The sequence below is a fragment of the Dermacentor andersoni genome, chromosome 4 (genome assembly GCF_023375885.2).
Source record: "Dermacentor andersoni chromosome 4, qqDerAnde1_hic_scaffold, whole genome shotgun sequence".
In the NCBI taxonomy this organism is placed as follows: Eukaryota; Metazoa; Arthropoda; class Arachnida; order Ixodida; family Ixodidae; genus Dermacentor; species Dermacentor andersoni.
Genome location: NC_092817.1, coordinates 148,750,637 through 148,771,669, shown reverse-complemented (window position 1 = coordinate 148,771,669; position 21,033 = coordinate 148,750,637). Strand labels below are relative to the sequence as shown.

The window sequence follows — 21,033 nt, the reverse complement described above, 5'->3', positions numbered from 1 at the left end:
ATATAATGAAGCAAATTGTTGATTTTAGACTTCGTTATAACGAGGTTCAACTACTATGATTATACCAAGCTACAGCTTACAGGTGCCCTTAGTTATTTTCCTTGGTCAGGGTGTCTACCAGGTTGACATTTTCAAATTCCCCAAGTTTTCCCGGTTTTCCCTGAGTCCCTTTGCAAAGTTCCCTGAGTAACACAGAACTCTGTTTAATGTCAAAACAGGCTGACACCATGTTGCCCGATGCTGTCACTCTCTAGTAAGCACGTTAAAAAAATTAAAAAATGACTGAATCCAGGTTTAATAGCAAGGAGTAGCGTTTACTTTATTTAAAACAGAAACAGAAGGGAGGGCTTAGTAAAACGCACAGCAAACAAAATATATTCGAAAAACATGGTAAAACTCCTTGCAAATTGAGTCAAGCATTCTCAAATACGAATAAAAAGGGGATGCATACAGAAGCAAATATTTCCAAATATAAGCTATTTCTATCAACTGATAGCAAGCTCATTGGTATGAGGCCCGAACTTTGTCACAAGTTAGATTTTCTCTCAACAGCTGGTAAGTCAACCTCAACTGTGCTGACATAATCTCAGCCTGTGCGCAATGCCTCAGTGTTGCGCTTTACTGCTTTCAAGAGCTTATTTTGATTTGTATGATGGACACCTACTTCTCGGTGTCAGCCAATGCTTTGTTTTATGAGCTCAAGCTCCTTCAAAGAAGCAGCAGCACGCTTCCTACCCCAGTCATTCCGCGATGCGTAGGTCCTTTCCATTCTTGTCCTCCTTCTGTCGCACGCGTTTGCCCCATGGAATATTTGAAGCATTTTTTTGGTCAGTTGCACAGTCAACGTCAAATTTTTCAGACTCTCGATTGGCTGCGAAAACTTCTGGAAAATCGGGCAGTTCTAAAAAAATTTGGAGGGTGCTTAAGCTTCATCTTTAAGAGTAGAACGGGATGGCATTCAAAGCTCCCTGACTGCTTCTCACGTTTCTCGGCAACTGCAGCGTATGCAACTGTAATGTTTACCGGGAAACAGTTGCCGTGAATGCTATGCACGAAGGCGGGCTTTCTGGTAGAAATGCGGCCTCTTGCTTTGGCCGCAATGGGGTGGAGGCTAGAGCCATCTGGAAGTGTTTCAAGGAAACGGACGCACCGCTCCGGGGGCTCCCGAGATATTCATGTGCTGGCGTGCGCAAATAGCAGATGCCGTGGTCGGTCTATGAATGGTAGAAACGCTGGAAAAAGGGTTCATTTGAGTTTTTGCGTTACAAAATTGTTTTCTCGTGTGTTCAAATTACTATCCGATGCTATCATGTCTGTAGGTTGTGTGTAAGTCATACTTTACAATTTTTCTACGTGTTTTAGCTTGAGAAATACAATTAGTCCAGAAACTTCCTTGCACCACATGGAGGGCCTGGGTATTGGTGGTTCGAAAATCTTTTTTGCCAGAATGATGTTCGATGCCAACGCCGGATTTTCTACAACACGGGGCCCTTAATGCTATCGAGTTAAAATGAATGCGTGTCTTTTACTGTCCTTAAGGTCTCAAATCGCCACAGGCACATCCAAAAAAGCTCCGAAGGTCTGCCAGTACCCTTATTAGGCACATCGGTGCTCGTACTGTGACAGTATATGGCGGGTGCATGCGTGTATAATTAAGAAATAGATACTGTGTCACATGACAGTTGCCCATTTCCACGCTAGTTATGCTTCACCGCAATACTTTCACATATGGTTCACCACGTACCATTGTTGTATTGAGACGAAGCTGACTTTCAGGAACAGGCATTACGCAACACGCTGTGCTTTCCGAGCTTCGAAGCCAATCGCGAGGACCACTAAGGCAGAGACGGTGCCATTGCTAACAGCGGCAAATTTTTTCGATGAAAGACAGCACAAAACAGCAAGAAGCTTAACAGCAAACGTTGAAGCAGCTAGGCCTGGCGTTGCCGCGGTGGTGGCTACGGCTGCCAGCAGATCTGCGTGCGAGAGCACCAGTTCGTGGCGGTGAGATAGTCAAAATGGCAGAGGTGGTGGCTTTGATTAATGCCATTTCGGACTTACAGTAGGACAATGAAGTGTTCTAGCATCCAAAATTTCAGACACTTTTATACACTGCCTCTATGGAGTACGTGATGGTACCGCGAAGCTGTCCGAATGATCAGGCAACTCATCCAGCGGATGACATGGCATCAAAGACGATTCGTTACTATTCCTCTCTGTTACTAGAGCCAGCATTATTGCGACTTTCTTTCCATTTCAATAAAATTACAGCTAATTTTCCCTAATAGAAACACAAATTCCCTGAGTTTTCCCTGAGTATTTCCAGACTATTCAAGTTCCCTGAGAATTCCTGGTTTTCCCGGTAGGTAGACACCCGATTGTTTTTATTCTATGTGCCGTGCGTTAGCATTGCATAAAGGTTTTGGAAGGCCCTTGGTATGGTTTGGACACAACCTACTGCCAAACCACGGCCACACAATGCTAAAGTGCATGACGCAATGAGGAGACGGTGCAAGAACTTCAGCACAGTGTCACCCCTATTTGCCTTTACTTTTACATCCCTTCTGGTATCCCAAGCCTGCGCTCGTGGCATCGCTGACTGTTTCCAAGACATTTAAACACTTGCTCTTGCAGCGCAGCGCATTCCTGACACCACAGGAGGAATGCTTAAGTTGCTGCCACTTGCACCAGTTTCTGGCTGACAGTGTTGAGGCACTTTTCTGGCCATGTGGCCCCTCATGCATATGAGAAGCAGCTCGCAAAACTCTCTCCTATTTTCTGGAGCAGTCGGGGCTCGCACCCCCTGCTGTTCTACAAACATGCGATGACAGTAACGGCATGCGAGGCCACATAACAAACGCAGTGACATGTCAAACGTGTGAACTGAGGTAAATATTTTTATTTGGTTGCAAATCATACATGCTATGTAAATAGATTTTTCTCTTATATCCTATGGATGCTTCTCTTCTACCCATTCCCCCTGTCCTTCATTTCCCTTTGCCACTTTCCTCCGCAGGTTGTCATTCAGGTGTCGGCAGGTTAGCTAGACAGCTACAGCACCCAGCCAGTGGAAACTTCCTTCCTTCTTTTTGCCATTTCAATAAATTCAACCAAAATTACTACTATTAGCAAACTCTAGAAGTGAAGCAGACATCTAATGTAACTACATACATTGCCCTTCAGTATACAGACAAGACAAATATTACCTGTAAGGTAAGCATTTGTAATTTGAATTGTTATTACAAATCAGACTTAGTGCTAGCTCTGCTGCCAATTGCACTGTAGCATTGTGAAATATGCACCTGAAATTATCGTGCACAAGAGTTAATGTACATATTTGTGCAAATATTTGCTGCCCTTTGAGTAATGAATGGCGAGCAAAATACACTGACAACAATAACAATGTACACACAGGTGTGAGGTGCAAAAAATAATGAAAGGTGCAACTGTTTCAGACATAAAAGTCACAGCAGCCAAGATATGCTCAAAAAAGCAAGCAAGAAACATCCCTTTCGAGCAATGTTTCCATGGCATTCAGTCAGCATTTCAAAAAGCCATTCACTAAGACTGGGGAGCGGCCCTTTAAGATGACCGCCAACAGGAATGTACGGGCACATAAGATGAAATATAAGAATTAGTGTTGTAAAAGAGATTTTCCAGTAACTGTAGAGCCCAAGGATAAGGTGCATCTGCTGATATTTGTTTTTGAGGGTCCCCCATTCAAACCTCACTGATGTAAGACAAGCAGAACAACCAATCGCTCAAGCTCTTTCCAAGTCAAGTGCAGCTGTGTTTTAGTATGAGCTCATATTGTCTACGAAATTATTTCCTTTACAGCAGCTTTAAGCAATGAGAAGCACCTTTTTCACCATGTCTTGCAGCAAGAAAAGAAGCTGCAGAAAGCTAAATAATGACAAAGAGGAGCTACACTGTGATGGTGACAAACAGAAGCTTGACAACCAGAAGCTTGGTGACAACCAGGAAAAGCTTGCCTGTGAGGGTCATCTGAGAAGGATGGTGGCTTGATACGACAGCACCTTCTCATACAAGCAAGAGAGGATGGCAGGAAGGCTGTGCCCAATTTTCTCACATGCACAAGGGAAGGAGTGGGGATATTTGTGTGTGCTAGGAAGGGAGGGGAATGGCAGGTTAGCACTCATTTTCTCTCCTACACTGGCTGTGGCCGCGCTCAGCGGCTGCACGAGCCCGATCTTGGAGGTATTCTGCAGTGGGTTCTAAGGCTAGGCAACTCGAGACATAGCCAATGGCTTCATGTGCACTCTGTTCTCTTACGCCTAGTTCACATTGAAGCGAGAGGCAGCACAAAGGGGAATTTGCTCACCACTGCTGCTGCTCTTTGCACCAGCGTTCTGACAGCAACATTTATGCATATGATCATATGATATGATATGAGCATATGATCATAGAGTGATATGTGTTTGTGTTTGCCTGTGCAGATGTGATAGTGTGCTTGTTAATTTAGTTAGTAAGCAAATGTTTACGCCTGATACAGTAACCTTACTTCGTACAGCTGTCTAGTAATTTGCTATCACAACCAATGCTCTGCCTTTTGAACGAAGCTGCGACTTTTCTTTATTCATTAATGCTCACTGTATTTCAATTACTCTTTTAGCAACTAATTACATGTAACCAGTTACTTTCTTGATGAAACAAGCTCAACAGGCAATGCAGCTTTGAGTACTTGGATTTAGAAGGAATACAACAGAGTGCCCTTGGTTGCGCCACGCAGCAGCCCTGATGATGATGACGCGCATGCTCAGACAGGCAAGCCCAGGCACTCAGGATTTGTTTCCTCATTTTAATCATTGACGAAATGAACTGGCGCTGCTACGGTTCCATATAGATAGGCACTTCAGACACTGACATCTAAGGATGACTTTTTCTTAGCTTTTTGTTAGCCCTACAAGGAGTGCTTTCTCCGAGCCTCTGCAACAATGATGTGCTGCACTTCACCGAGTACCTAAGCGCGAGCATCATGGTATTGAGCAACCTCAATCTTGTGCGCAAGGTGTTCGTACAATACAACCCAGACCTTCTTTCCGGTGTGCTCATCGAACTAGCTTTCAGTGTCACTGCTGATGTCTCTAGAAGAAAACGAGGGAAGATTCCCGATGAAAATTTTGAAAAGCAATTCCTAGTGAAGATAAAAATGTGCCAAAGGGGTGCCGAAGCAGTACTAAAAAAACTAAGCTAGCTCATTCCGTTAGCTATATTTGCGCAATGTTAATAATGGCTGGGAGGAAAGTAATGTAAGAATAATTTGACATTTTAGTAATTGCTAAAGTAATTTTGTGGGGAGTTAAGCAGTCACTGTAATCAATTAAAGCTTTACATGAAGTTACTGTGAGTAATTGTAATAGTAATTGTTTCTTCTGTAATGTGTACAAGCCTGGCCGGAACAAACTTCTTTTCCTCAAGACTTTTCATCGTGCCCAGCTTTAAAGAGTTCATGAGTGTGACGATGTTGTCCTAAGGAGCACATGCAATTATGTAATAATCACGATAGTTCTAAACCAAGTAGGAGCATATGCACCTCACAAGGTACACTCAATGATGATTTTCACCTGTCAGTATCTCACTTTGGACATGTTCCGTCACTACGTTTGTACAAAGATGGAAATCTTAAAAACAATTACTGACATAAATGCAAGTGACACAACATTTACACTGAATTTCAAATTTAACTGACACAGCGGTGATTCACTAAAAACATGAAAAAAAAGTGTCTGAGCAGCGTGAAGATCCGCTACTCACTCACTCACCAGTAATATGCTATGCTAGCAGTGGCTGTACATATGTATGAGTTTTTATGCAAATGTGTGCATGCGCACACACACAAACACACACACCAAGGCTGCTTACACACACTAATGCATGCAAAGAGAAAAATGTGACCAAACTTGCCTCTTCAAAGAAGAGCTGTAGTGACTCAGTGATAGGCCAAGGGTCTTCAGTTGAAAAAACTTCAGGCTCCTCACTAGCCCCAGAATTTATCATTTCAACTTCATCACCATCACTGGCAACAGCGCCTTCTTCTTCGACTGCGTGCCATCTTTTCCTTTTCTCCTTGCTTGGACTACTCACTTCTTTTGCACCACCAGTAGAGGTTGCACTAATGGCAAGATTTATTTCAAGCAACTCTGCTTTGCTGTCCTTCTGCTCGTCGGGTGCCTCCATCTTAACAGAATTTTCAGAGGCTGTCTCCGGCGCAGAAAGGTCAATCTCAAGTGGCTGCCCTTCCTCGTCGTCTTGTTGTTCGGTGACTGATGCTTGTTCGGGACTGCCACCGGTCTCGCTTTCAAGCTTGTCTACTGCCGAGGTGCACGCCTCTTCAGTCACATCAGCCTCGTCACCAACAGCTACCAACAGAAAAAGAAAAAGACCAAAAAGGCAGTGCTGCAACTCTGACGCAACACAGAGTGCAAAGTGCATCTTGAACTGTTCAGCCTGTCCACATATGTAACAGTGTGGTCCACTGCTTGGTTGATGGTGCTGGCACCTCACTACGCAGCTGCGCAATACTTTGGCCTAGCTTCAGCCAGCACTTTCCCCTAGAGCGCCAGCAAAGTTAGAGCCACAGATCAGTGTGTTTCCCTTTAACAGTGGACCACACTATACAGAGGTCGAGACATTTAGAATGTGCATTTGGTGGCCAAATCAGCTTCCAAAGCATGAGGCAACACATAGGATGAAAGAAAACAATGCATTTCATAAATGTAGCAGCACATGCTCTTATCATGCTCGCAAATGTAAGGTTGGTGGCCCATCTTGTTTAACTAACGTATATAATGACTATTTCGTCCCCAAAAGAAAACTGAATGAAACCACTACCTTGCCTTCGCTGCTGCCATTACTGACACCAACTTAAACAGTGTCTTTTGAAATGCTTTTCTTCGTTAAACTTGTATTTGCTACACACTACTGCATGTAATAACCACTCCTTTCTGTAATGCCCTCTGGCTTTGAAAGTATTTCTAATAAATAATAAAATAAATATCTAGGTGGTTTTGCATCAGGTATTATCGCCAAATGTCCCCAGCATGATACTACAATCCCCAGGGAAATTTCCCTAGATATGGGAATTTTATGCCTTGTTTAGGGAAATATATCATTTTGACAAAATTTAAGGAAATTTCGCGCTAAGACTGATTTGGTGAAACTGCTGACATGATGGCATGTTTTAATTCAAGACACCACAAATTACCTTCACTTTAGCATGCAAGCTATGAATTTTAACCATACAGCAGTGCAGTGAACACATCTCGCCAAGTAAGCGACAGGATGTGGATGCCCTGGGCCCGTTTACAAAGAACTGCTACTAGGATTCTGCTGTCCGTAACACTAGCTGGGCTGTCGATGTTTCTGCACTCTGAATTAAATATATATCTGCAACTAGCTAAACAAACAAATGCTTGTACAACAAACAAAAGCAGCACGGCCAAATCAGGGCGCAAGCGGAGATATATACGTAGCACCAAGCACAACAATGCGGTCATCGCGCTAAACGGCTGACTAAACACGCGTATAGCATAAAAATTTATCGGGAACTGCCCGTAGGCAGAGCAACCTTGGACCGAGTCTCAGTGGTATGTGCTTGGGTGAGTTTTGCTTTGGGGGAAAGATAACAATTAGCCGCATATCTTCGTGCTTCCCTGCAAACGATGCGCACGTGTTGTAGTGCTATGTCAGTTCACGGCATTCAAAAAAAATTATTCGCATCTTTTACAATGCTGCCGTGAAGTGGTGCACTGTTTTGGCACTTGCATTCTGTAAGGGAAGTCCAGCACCCATCTTCCTTACAATTCAAATGAACTCCGTGTAATCTTGGCACATTGGTCTACGTGCAAAACAACGTTGGACAATAACAAAGAATATCAGTGCTGGCATCTTCCGTGAATACAGCTTCAAGCAGGAGGCTGTGTGTTTAGCATAACAACTTGCACTGCAACATCACTTTAGCTTGAGTCGATGACTTCATCAACTGAATATTTTAAAATGAGCTTAGAATTAAATTTAAGCAATAAAATTTACAGACTACTATTTGCACATCACAAACACAACTTCATCATTACAGAAATAATATCCACAACCTTAAGAGCCACATTCTGCACAATTATAGGGAAATCTAGAGAAATGGTTTATTGAAGTTGGGAGAAAAAATTTTCTCGTTCGCAGCACTTCACCAACGCAGTCCGGAGCATGTGGCTCGCACATTCTAGACGAGGGTCTTGACCTCTGTACTAGCGTTTATGGCATACCGACAACATAGACACAAGTGCCAGCTCTGGTAGTGACATCTTGTGATGATGCTGAGCTCAACCAGAGCCTACAGAACTATTATTGCAATGACTGACCAGGTATGGTCATATTATTAGCTTCTGGTGCAAATCCACTGACATTAACAGAACCTTCACGAATGTCTTGTGGCACTTTTTTGCATCAAAAACATTCCTGAAGTTTTGTCGCTGAACACAGAGTCACAAGCCAACAGGCCAGTGCTCCAATCCGTGTCTTAGGTAATACATAATGTTTACACACAGAGACAAGCAAAATTCTCTATTGACGACATACCATGGGGGTGCAGTAACACAAATCGAACACACAAGAGAACTTAGAACAACAAATGTCAAAGAAAAGCTGAGATTTACCCCATTAAATTGGAGCTATAATGTGCGAGTTTTCTCTTGCAGTTTAGTTTGATTTCCATTAAAGGCACTGCAAATTACTACCAAAGTTGTTGCTTTGTGTACAAGTACATCACCAGCAGTTTCTCACTTGCCATCAGGTGGCAGACATGGACAAGCCTCGCATGAGAAATCCATCCCAAACAAAATCAAGAATGATGACCAAAACAGGATTCATCCTGTCTGTTTTACCCTTTTTGTCTAGAGACTCCTCTGCGGCGGTAGATTTGTCATCTTCCCCTACAACATCTGTACCTGTCTGGCTGTCCACTTCAATAATGTCATTGCTCCCGTCATCGTCATTCTGTGGTTCAACTGAGGATGATTCCGCACAGTCTTCTCCACTCTCGGTGATCTTTTCACCCGAAGAGTCGCACTCGAAAATGTCTGGACCTTCATCAGCTGCTTTTGCACTGCCCGTTCCCTCACCAGCAGCCTCTTGATCACTTCCTTCGTCGATACTGCAAATTTTCTCACTGGTAGTACCATTGTCACTTCCTTCATTGTTTCCCACTTTTCCATTACTGGCATTCTCTTCTCCTTCATATGGACAGTCTTGGGTATCTGCAGTGTCGCCACCTTCTCTATCTCTGCACTTCGAGTTCTTCGCTCTAGCCAAGATTCTGGGCACAGGTCTGCGAAGGCCCGTTTCCGAGATGACAGTGACATCATTGCTTGATTCCTTCTTGTCTGTGTCTGGGAGTTTGACCAGAATGACCTTTGGCGGGTCTAGGTTACAGTTTGAGTCAAGAGTTCCTTCTGCTTCCGCCTTTTCCCGAAGCTGCTTGTGTCGCTGGTACCTGCAAGACATTTGTGATTCAGATAAATGCATGTAATGATGTTGCTGCTCAAACAGCTTACAATTATAATGTAACAAAAAGCACTTCTGGTCACTGCAACCGTCGAAATGTGCAACATACTTGTCTATATTCACATGGGCACTCACATCTTTCTAGAAGCTGTAGATGATACCCTCGAGTAATTCTGAAATGAGCACATACCTTGGAGAACCACCAACAAATTACTCTTTTGCTCACAAGGGCTTATTAGATTTGCACTTCATGAAGGTGAAGTGCAAATGTTGTGCTGTGATGAGCTATCCTGTCAGCTTTTACCTACCGCCCTTCCAGCTCAAAAGATCTTCAAGAAAGAACTTGGCTGTCTCTGTGCACAGCCAGAATCTGTAGCGGTTCTGGCATAGAATACAGCTTCATTCCAAGTAACTGCAACATTGTTGTTAACAACCATGTTCCCAAGAGGAAAAGGAAAGCTGTCACATCACTCGATGAAGCTTTCCCTGTTTTCCAGTGAAAGACATCTGCACTGACTAGCATACGGTGAAAGCAGCCATCGTTACAACTTAGTAAAGAAATGATGTCCATTCTCGATGTAGGTGCCCCAGTGCTTGCATAAGTACTTACACACTGCTGGCAGCGGCTTTATCAAAATCAGTAGAACCCTCATGATACTACTGATGTTGATAAATGTTTATGGCTAACATTTGTGAAGAAGGCTAATGAGGAAAGGGGAGTTACACTTACAAGCCTCATTGCCCTGTTCTTGGCTGACAATGTGTTTATGCGTACTCAAACATTTTTCTTTCTAAGCTACACGCCACCTTCTGCTGGACTTTTTTTTTCCCCATATCTTGGGGAAAAAAGACATTAATGTAGGTGTTTTTATTTGCTTCTGTGGAAAATAACAGAAACATATCAGCTAGTTCACTACCCCAATTTTGAAAACCTATCCATTGGCACACAACATGGTTATGTACCTTTAATGACAGAGAATACAGTCACACGGGTGTTTCTCTTTAAAAGGTTTTAGAAACAATTTTGTAGTTACCACTGCTTTCATATAGCCCAAATTTCACAGAGAGATTGCATTTCATGGTCCTAATCGTTGAATATATTGCTTAGCTGAATTTTGTTTGAAGCAGTTGCAAGTGAAGCGCTTGTCCTATCACTTTCTCATTTTTTAACCTGCTTGTCTCTGCTGTTGCCCTTAAAACAAAATTCAGCAAGTGACTCGACCAACTAGCCAGAATCGCCATCTTGCAGAAAGAATCGCCATCTTGCAGAAATATCACTTAGCACTCCCAGGTTTGCTAAGGAAAGAAAAAACATTAGAATTTTCCTTTGTCCCTCGTGATGTACAGATTGCACCACCCAGCGGTTAACAAAAACCAATCTCACAGTGTGCGCTTTGTCATACTGGAAACAACAGAAACGCCTGCCATAGTCACCATGTTTTGGACACCGCATATATATGGCAGGGAGTTCACACGAAGGCAACTTCACATCTTTCTCTTGACAAACCAGGCAAGTAACTCTGCCAACTTTCATACGGAATGATCGTGACCATAAAATGCAATCTTAGTGCGAAACCTGAGTAATATCAAAGTCGCAATAAGTGTAAATACTTTTTTTTAATGTTGTTAAGGAAGAAACATGCAGGTCACCATACATCAAGGTTTTGCTCAAAACTTGCAAGCCTGTCTGTATAGCATTTCACGCTCACACATTTTGCAAGCGAGAAAGAGCAGCACGAATGGTTAGTTCACACATGTGTGGCTTGCTCAATTTGCTCTGCATTTTCGTCAACATTGTTGTACACTGCATTGCCCCATTGAGCATGTAATGCATTAATGCCCTACACTGTCATAACGTGATGTTCAGTGCAGACATGCGCCAGAAGGCAGTGACATCGTGCCCTACATACAGTAGTTGACAAAAAGATACATTTTGCATCCAGGATCATTCAAGCTGAGCTGCTAAGAAAATTTGCACTGTGTTTTGCCAGACCACTAGCCTTGGACAACAGCCTCTTGAACACTCACCGAAATATTATTTGCACCATGTAGCATGCCTATCGTGCACACAACTTGCACATTCTATGAATGCATCCCAAGGGAACAGTATGCATCAACCAGTATGGTCAAAAATATGGGCGCAATAGCGACGGAAAGTTAGCAACTGTAGAGATTAGCCGAGAAAAAGGCTTGGCATGTTACAAGAAGTTTAATATATGGTAAGGGATTAAATAAAGAGAACAAAAGAAAAATACACACACACATGCATTTGCACACAAAGTTGAAAATGAAGACAACAGTGAGCATTATGAGATTAACAAAGTGGAAAGTGGAGCTCTATAGCAATAAACAAAATATTTCCCGTCTATATACCCCTAGCAGCAGGAGTTACCCTTCTGTTTGGCATCTTAAATGAAGTACAGCAACTGATAGCTCAGAAACACATGCACTTAATTTTTCTCAAAAAGCCACAGTATCATAACTTCTTTTGTTCATTACTGTACTTTACATACTGGTGAACGGATATTTGTTTGTGATTTCCATAAATGTGTATTTACTGTAATAAGACATCAGACCTTGCACCATTTGCAGCAAGTTTCAGATATATGTATTTTTTTGTACCTGTGGAAGCTCATCGCTCTCTCCTCGACGGGGTCCTCGGCACTGCAGTCGGTGTTGAACCTCGGAGCGGAACGTGACAGGGTCCCTTTTCCAAAGTATCCCTGAATACATGGAAAGAAAACCAGGAAGGAAGGAACGGTGAGCTAGTGGCATACAAGAAGCAACACACAGTGTCAAAGATCTGAAGAAGAGAGAACTCGCACAAAACTCCAGACAAAATGAGAAGGGCAGCAATGGGGCACAGTTCTGTCACCATACTTACAGAGTCCTGTATTTTCACTGCTCTCTTCTATACATGTGAGGCGCATGCCTCAAGCCAAACGCTAAGCAGGAGTGCACGCATCATTGAAGCACATATAACTAAACAATGCAACTGCTGCCACAACAAAAGGAATAATGTTCGAGCCAAAGCTAGGAATACATTACAATGAGAAAATGTTGTAACACATGCTGAAAACACTACCTCACATGCAGCAAGTTCCCACGATGTTGCTGCATAAACATAAACAGAGCGGTACATTTTCATGCAAGTTTTGTCCAACAGTGAGGCATCGTTAGATAAACAAGAAATGTGCTTTTTCTCGGAATCTGACAAAGCGTTGCCTGCTGTTCAATGCGTGCAATTTAATGGAATGGCAAAGAGTAACAGATAATAATCAGTCTTCAAGAGTGGCAGAGCTTACTGTTTCAATACTTCTTTCTAGTAAGCAGAAAGAATTACCTCGAGAAAATGAAGCTATAACCACAAGTTTCATATGTTCAAGATGTTTCGTGATTCTGAAGCTCCAAGAAATATTGTGAATATAACTTTTTCCTGCATAGAATTAATTGGTGCCCGGAGGGGGTAAACAAAGAAGAGTGCAAACCTAGCACAGAATTGGCATCACCAGTGAGAACGTACAGTACCAGCTCTGTGATCTATATTGCGCAATCTATTTATAGGTTGTCAAGAACTAATAATTAAAGATATAAATACAGCAAAGTCTCGTTAGTACATAGTTGGCGGGGAACATGCATCAGGCACGTACTAAGTGATGTACTGATTAACCCACAATGGCAGATGATCAACTATAGACTTACTGGCTGGAAAAAAAAATGTTAATTCTGACTCAAACACACAAGCAGACAAGTTTTATTTGCGAGCAAGCAGCAAAATAACTGTGATTTTCACTTGCTACCGTGGCAGCCTTGCAGCGACGAGAGCATACTCAAACTTAGAAATGCTGCAAGCCATTTATCCATCAGGCCAAACTTCTCTGTGAATGCTCTCGTGACGGTCAACGCACTAGCCGCGTCAGATACTGAAAATGCCATCATCCGTGTTGTCATTCATGACGATGATGTGGAGCCGCTAGAAGCTATGGGAGCAGGAAACATGTCATGGCTACCATGTTTTGACATCTCAATCGGTTGTTGATGGCAGTCTGGGAAAGGTCCGTGTGCCGCAATTTCTTCATCTATGGTCTGCGCGTACAACATTTCGCTGATTCCATGCTTGTACGCACCGAGAAATGAAATACTATGCACTAACCATCTGGCATGCATTAACAGACTACGGCTTAAGTGGTCAGCCAATACATTAGGGTCAATGGCAACAGGGCGGGAGTTTCATCACGACTATATTTAAACTGGAATTACTTATTAAGTAGGTACGCATTAACGAGGTATTAATGTACTTGTATTACAACATAAATAGGAATGCAGTTTGGCCAAAATCACTGAATTTTCCTAAACAACTTGCTTGCACTACCATTTCACACAACACTCTTGACACTATCTAAGGGAGCCTGAAATCTTCTCTGTGCACAACTCCGACTCAAAGTACGCTGCAGTAAAGAACTGCGCAGACCGAATTTTGTGGCCCATGCAGTGCTCATTTGGAGAAACTGCCATTGCTCATGTGGTGTATTCCAAGACATTTCAATAAAACTGCATCAGGTGACAATAAAACATAGCAAAAAGCTTTTTTCGTGTAAGCACATGCGCAGCTAACATGAAAAGACCGACAGGAGCAAAATTCAGGTCAAAAATTTCTTGCAAGGTATTTTAATTAAAGGTGTCGTGTACACCTCATGTTGTAGAAGTCCAGGAATTATTCGCACTTGTAAAATAAGCGACAGTTTTGCCCGAACGCAATGCGCCGCTGCCGATAACGAGGTTTAGCGTTGTTATAACAACAAGCGGAGGCGACATGGCGTGACACCGAATGCGAGACTACTGCTGCTGCATTGCAGGAACAGATGTCTGCTGTGTCAGCAATTAGGCTGTCGCGTGAGGCATGCTGACAACAGTGTTGCTGGCATCACACCTCGATGACACAGGAGATGCGACAGACGGGAAAATGTTTTGGCATTTCGCAACGCTACTCAGCTTCACGACTACTGTCCTGTTCGACCAGGACCAGTGTACATACGCCACGGTGTGGTAAGCAGACAGCTGCTCTATAATAACGCTAATGTGAGCACGCACAACATCAATGGCAGCAGTGGAAGCCAGAATGCTGCTCCAGCAGGGCTGACCGAGCACAGGGCAAGGGTGATTGATCTTGCTACACCGCGTGGAACAGGATGGAACACCAGCTAGACCAGTCTCATGCCCTGTGTCAGAGTAACTTGGCCTGAATGCTCATGGCCGCTATAGAGCAGTCTCGGCATGCCCCAAAAGCAGCTGAACGTTAAAACGGCCATATGCTAACTTGGGCACAAAGAAAAATCAAGGTGGCAAATGTAATGCCATCCCCACCGGGCCCACGAGTGGTGGGAATGGGCAAGACTACTTCGGAGCTGATGTTGTAGCAGGACAAATGAGGATTTGGAGTTGATGTTGTAGGAATCAACAATTATGATTTTGAATGGTTTATGGCTATGGAGCAGAAAATAGTGCAGGTCCCGAGCGGTAAAATAAGTCACACAAAGGCACAAAGAAACTTGCAGCATTACAATTACGTGGTACACAGGAGAGCCATTGAAGCAATCTTACTTTAGGCCTAAAGACATCTAGCTAGTAAAATGGCCAACCTAAAAATAGCAGATAAAGATAAATGCAACGCAGCAAAGCAGCTAATAGATCCAAGGGGATAAGTTTCAGTTTGCTGAGGGCCACGACGCAGCCGCCATGCTGAAGAAACAGTGACATTGTCGTTTGAGGAACACCTCTCCCAAGAAGGCCTTGTTGCTGATAGGAAGTAAAAAGGGGGACATGCCAACAACATGGAATGGGCCAAGTACACACAGCCAGGACCAACAGAACTTCATCCTAAATTACGCAGAACCCGTGCATATGGAAAAGAGTTTTCCAATGGCAGATGGGAAACATGAACAGGGGGTGTTCAATTGGATAAGCTGAGTGACTATTTACCCTTACAAAGATTCCTACAGAATTTTAATTCAATTTCGATTGATTTTTTTCCAAAGACTGTTGTGTGTAAACTGAAATTTCATTGATCTTTTATTGAGTTTTGTAAAGAGACTGGCCAGCGTGTTTTAATCCAAAATCGCCTTCTGTATGTCAATTGCGCTAGTCAAAAGAAGCTTGCAGGCTAGGCCTCACTATAAAAAAAGTGACACTTGCTCTATTCAGGGAGAAATGTTGATATCCCATATGCTTGACATTAATAGGAGCAATTTTCTTAATGTCGCTAAAGCTTTAGAAATAAATCTTGGTGTTTTTTTTTTTAGATGCACAATACGAGTCTGCCCCGGGTCACAATAGTACTTTTACATACAAACGTACCAACCCTCCACAAAAGAGATATGCCATAAACACTGCTCTCGCTATCTACGCTCAAGGACTTTCAACAGAACAGACTTATCTACCCCTGGTGTTTCAACCTACAAAGTAGTGCCAGTGGGGGCAACTCTGTTCTATACAAGTATAGCATGCTTCTATGCTTATAGTAATCTAATTTAACTACACACAATCCTGCTGATCTAAAACCTCATTAAAATGAATGGCCTTCATTTGCAAATGGCCTTCAACTAGCGAATTGAATGCCTTTTGATTTCACAATTTGAGAATGTCCTATAGCTGGTCAATTAAATGTATATTGAGAGTAGCTCAATGGATTCTCTCTGAACTACAGTAAATTAAATTTGTATCGAGTGTGAGTCAATTTACACTTCCTTAATTTTGGTGAATTAAGTCTCTACCAAATATACTCATTAGAAATTGACACGGAATCGATTTCCTATAGTCAAAATGAACCATACACAGTTAATTGAAACTCAAAATACATTTTTGTAAGTGTATAGCTCATTTAGCTTTATAAATGGGAGGAGACGCAACAGCCCTTTTTGCATAAGGTGGTAGCAACCACCACCTGGGTTGAACCACAACTCCTTTTTGCCGTGGCCTCCAAAATTGCGTAGCACGGCTTGTCCTGGAGCAGCTTTAATGCAAAGCAGAATATTGGCACAATTGTAGCACAATTCTTGCCCCTGCTGTGACAAAGCCATTGTTACGTATAAACGTAAGGTGCACAAGGAACACTGCAAATGCTGTTAAGGTATAAGTCATTCATATATACTGCGGTGACTTTAAAGCAATCGTCCATGTGGTGCAATAAATAAGATTGTGGTAAAATGATGGAGTTGCAATAAAAAAATTGTATCTAGAGCGGTCAAAGAGTGCAATTGCAAGAAAGTGGTAAGCGTATTAAGTGTGTTCTGTAATACAATTTTTTCTTTCGTGAGAACAAAGCTTGTTTTTCTAGCAACAACAATAATTAGAAGACCTCTTACAAACAAAAAATAAACAATACTAAACAAGAAAAATTACAACTTTTTAAACTGTTCACTAAAGTAATTAAGAGGCAGTTTTTCTAACTTGTTACTTGAGCTTTGCAGAGAACACCTTAAATCTCCACACAGCGCCCACATGTGTCCAACGATCCAACCTAACAGGCTCGTCAGTAAACAAGCCCGGACCCGCGGCTTCAAGCCTGAACCCGGTCCAGACCAGACGACTTTAGGGCCAGGCTGGGCCCCATCAAAAATCGCTTTAACTGGCCAGAGCCAGTCTGCAGCCAGCCCTTTATGCTGTAGTGCCGAGCACAGCATGGCCTCTGAGATTACTGACACAAGACAAAACAATATCTTATACAAATCGTTGTGTTCATCATCTTAATTGCAGAAAAAATTGTGCAGCAGTTACAGTCACAGCAACTATGTAATCTTTTGGCCTAAAACAAACATTGCAAGGTTTCTTAAAGGGTACCCTAACAGTTTAGATTGATTGAACATTTGTCTTTGGTATCCCTGCATGAGCGTTCACAGTCAGCACTGAAAAAAACAAAAAATAGAAATGAAGGCATGCTATTTTTGTACATTGCTTTCTTTCTTCGTTGGTCAAGGGCAATTTAGTCTACAGTGGTGTCTCTGTAGACATCTCCACTGCTTAAGCTTTTGCAAGTGACGATAAAAGGCTTAATGTGCACCAGACTATTGTGCTGGAGACTTTTGACAGAGCTAGCCACTCAAGAAAGTCCTGCATCATGAAGAAATAAAAGCACATCAACAGTTTTTAGAAGATTCTGGCATTTGTGATGAATGTTGACTCTACCACATCGTGCAATTGTGGCTCATTCGTGCATCTGAAACTTGTGTACCCAAGACATATGCAGACATTGTTTCAACTACTCCTGAGAGACCTTTACTCTAAGCGTCGTTACATGTTCTTCGTTCTATTAAGTTGAAGAATTTATAATTGTTTTTCCTCTATACTAACCCTTCAACCCCCATATTAATTCCAGTACAATGTATCAAAATTCCCAAATTTTTTTGTCTACGCATATGAGACAGGCAAGCAAATACTTATGTAACAAAAACAGCAAATGAAAGTGCCGACTTTCTGTGATGTATGGTAAAGTAACGTTATGATAGCACTGGCCACAAACCCATAACCTGTACTCACAGCACTGCCAATCATGCATGATACAGGCACAGCGAATGAGATCTGTGACAAACTGACCATACAAAAACATGGCCAGCTTACTGTGTCTAACCAACTTGCTCTCGCACAAGCCTGTATGGTGCAGTCCTTTGGGCTCAATTAATAGTTTCCTGTACTAACATTAACCACAGAGAAGGACTAAAGCAATGTGATTATGTTCGTGATTTAACTTTGCGGTTGCCACAGATGCTTCGATCTTCACTGAATACAGTGGTTTAATATACTACACACCAGGCACCAGGGTGTTCCTGTTCCTTCGATGGCTCATGAATGAAGTTTTCTGACGTCAGCAACCAAGTATGCTGCTACACGTACGGCTGGCATTGCCACAAGGCACAGCAAAGGTACTGCCTTCTTTTCTGTGCCAACAGGTATCTATACGTGACTATGCATTTTGTTGTTAAAACATTGGCGATAGCTCTTTCTTGGACATGTACACCACAAATCAACGCAATGTCACGTTTGTTTCTTGATTTGCGTGGCCATTATCGGGCAAGCAACTTGCATACTTCGAAATCAGTGACTGCTACATGGTTTGTTTTCAAAAGTGCGAGATGCTTTTAGTTTGGTTTGTTTGTTCTTGGTCGTTTTTACAGTAACACAGGTAGACACGTATCTGAAACACAGGGACAACACTGCATTTTAAAGAAAAAGAAAATCGGCAGAGGGCCAGTGCATACTATCACAGAACGAGTACGCTCTCTAAATGCACCAAGTCATAAACACCCAGCGGTACCCTACTCATTCACGACAGCCCTCGATGAGGTGCGTCCTGCGTACGAAAATTGTCACCGGCTGCAAGTAAGCCGATGCCGACTCACGTACCATGTGGTATAAGTTTTTCATGTCTTCCTGCGACGTCACTACGACGCCATCGGGCTTGAGCACGCCGCGGTAAATCTGCCATGTGACAATGTTCGACTTGTCAGTTCCCAGGTGAAACACCAGTGGAAACGGGGACTTCTTCGTCGAAGGGCTTCGACTCTTCTTCTTGATTTCAAACAGCACCGTCGCAGCCATGAAGCCTTGCTTCAGTCTGATTAGCTCCCAAGAATATTCTACGATCGGTTGCAACAGCACAACAAATGAACGCCAAACGACGACTTATAGGAACATTCACGACCGTCTGCTGCTTGATTCGATAGGAACTGGCGCCATCATTAGCTATCACCATTCAAGCATTCAAGTCTTCACTTGAGAAGCGCAACATAGATGAGCGCAATCTGCAGTGGCGCCACCTAAAGTTCAGTCGGTTCAATTTCAGCAGCAAAATGTTCGCACAAATACATACCAAATTTTGATAAGGTATTTAGTTCAAATATTAAATTATTTTCTTCCTTTGTATTTGTTTTTTCTTCTCTAACATTATGGCGTCAGCTCTCCGCGTCAAGTTCGTCTGCTAGTGACGGTACACTCTAGTGACGGCTAGTGCAAAACTCTACGGTGCGACCCTTTTTGCCTTTTTGCCAAACTCTATGCTTTTTGCGGATCAGTTTATTCTAGAGGAACAAGATGGCACTTTCGTCGGCGATCCGCATGGAAGCAGGGCAGCCCGTGGGTTGAGGCCGCGGAGGCCGAAGCGTGCCAGGGGGTGCTCGCATAAAAAATTGCCTGTCCGCGATAGCGGACAGGCGATTGGGCAGCGGGGATAGTGGGCAATTGGGAATAGTGGGCAGCGGTGGCGTAGAGGAACACCCGCCTCGCGTGCAAGAGGTCCGTGGTTCGAATCCCGGTGCCGCGCAATTTTCCACCGGATTAAAAAAAAAAAAAAATCCGCGTGTTGATAAAATTGCATAAACAGGCCTGGAGTGTGGCCTGATCCCGGTGACCAGAACCGGTAACGCACTCCCTCACCAGAGCAGGATTGGCCACCCTGGTGCAGTACTTGGCCACAACCTCCTATATGAAAAAAACAATCAAACCCCGGCCCTCAGTCCCCAGCACGGCGGCGGTCAGACCTGCGACGCTGCAGAGGGTGCTAAGAATCCCTGGCTCCGGACAGGCCGCCATTGGAATATGAACCTGGCAACGTTTAACGCTAGAACGTTATCTAGTGAGGTGAGTCTAGCAGTGCTATTGGAGGAATTAGATGGCAGTAAATGGGATATAATAGGGCTCAGTGAAGTTAGAAGGCCAAAAGAAGCATATACAGTGCTAAAAAGCGGGCACGTCCTGTGCTACCGGGGCTTAGCGGAGAGACGAAAACTAGGAGTCGGATTCCTGATTAATAAGAACATAGCTGGTAACATACAGGAATTCTATAGCATTAACGAGAGGATGGCAGGTCTTGTTGTGAAACATAATAAGACGTACAAAATGAAGGTTATACAGGTCTACGCCCCTACATCCAGTCATGATGACAAGGAAGTCGAAAGCTTCTATGAAGACGTGGAATCGGCGATGGGTAAAGTCAAAACAAAATACACTATACTGATGGGCGACTTCAATGCCAAGGTAGGCAAGAAGCAGGCTGGAGACAAGGCAGTGGGGGAATATGGCATACGCACTAGGAATAGCAGGGGAGAGTTATTAGTAGAGTTTGCGGAACAGAATAATATGCGGATAATGAACACCTTCTTCCGCAAGCGAGATAGCCGAAAGTGGACGTGGAGGAGCCCGAACGGTGAGACTAGAAATGAAATAGACTTCATACTCTGCGCTAACCGTGGCATCATACAAGATGTGGACGTGCTCAGCAAGGTGCGCTGTAGTGACCATAGGATGGTAAGAACTCGAATTAGCCTAGACCTGAGGAGGGAACGGAAGCAGCTGGTACATAAGAAGTCGATCAATGAGTTAGCGGTAAGAGGGAAATTAGAGAACAGGTATTCGGCTTTAACTCAGGAAGAGGACCTTAGTGTTGAAGCAATGAACGACAGTCTTGTGGGCATCATTAAGGAGTGTGCAATAGAAGTCGGTGGAAACTCCGTTAGACAGGATACCAGT

The 21,033-nt window shown here is 43.2% G+C and overlaps 1 protein-coding gene across 1 annotated transcript in view; it reads right to left on the bottom strand.

The window, feature by feature from the left end:
- Tsen2 (tRNA splicing endonuclease subunit 2) overlaps positions 1 to 19,263 on the bottom strand; it is a 39,593-nt gene extending 20,330 nt beyond the window's left edge. The window contains exons 1-4 of the mRNA XM_050185005.3: positions 18,913 to 19,263; positions 12,139 to 12,239; positions 8,898 to 9,505; positions 5,926 to 6,380 (exon numbers count right to left, since the gene is read on the bottom strand). Of these exons, the coding sequence (XP_050040962.1) occupies positions 5,926 to 6,380; positions 8,898 to 9,505; positions 12,139 to 12,239; positions 18,913 to 19,107 (1,359 nt within the window). The 5' untranslated portion in view covers positions 19,108 to 19,263. The remainder of the gene's footprint in view (positions 1 to 5,925; positions 6,381 to 8,897; positions 9,506 to 12,138; positions 12,240 to 18,912) is intronic.
- Between the last annotated feature and the right edge of the window lie 1,770 nt (positions 19,264 to 21,033).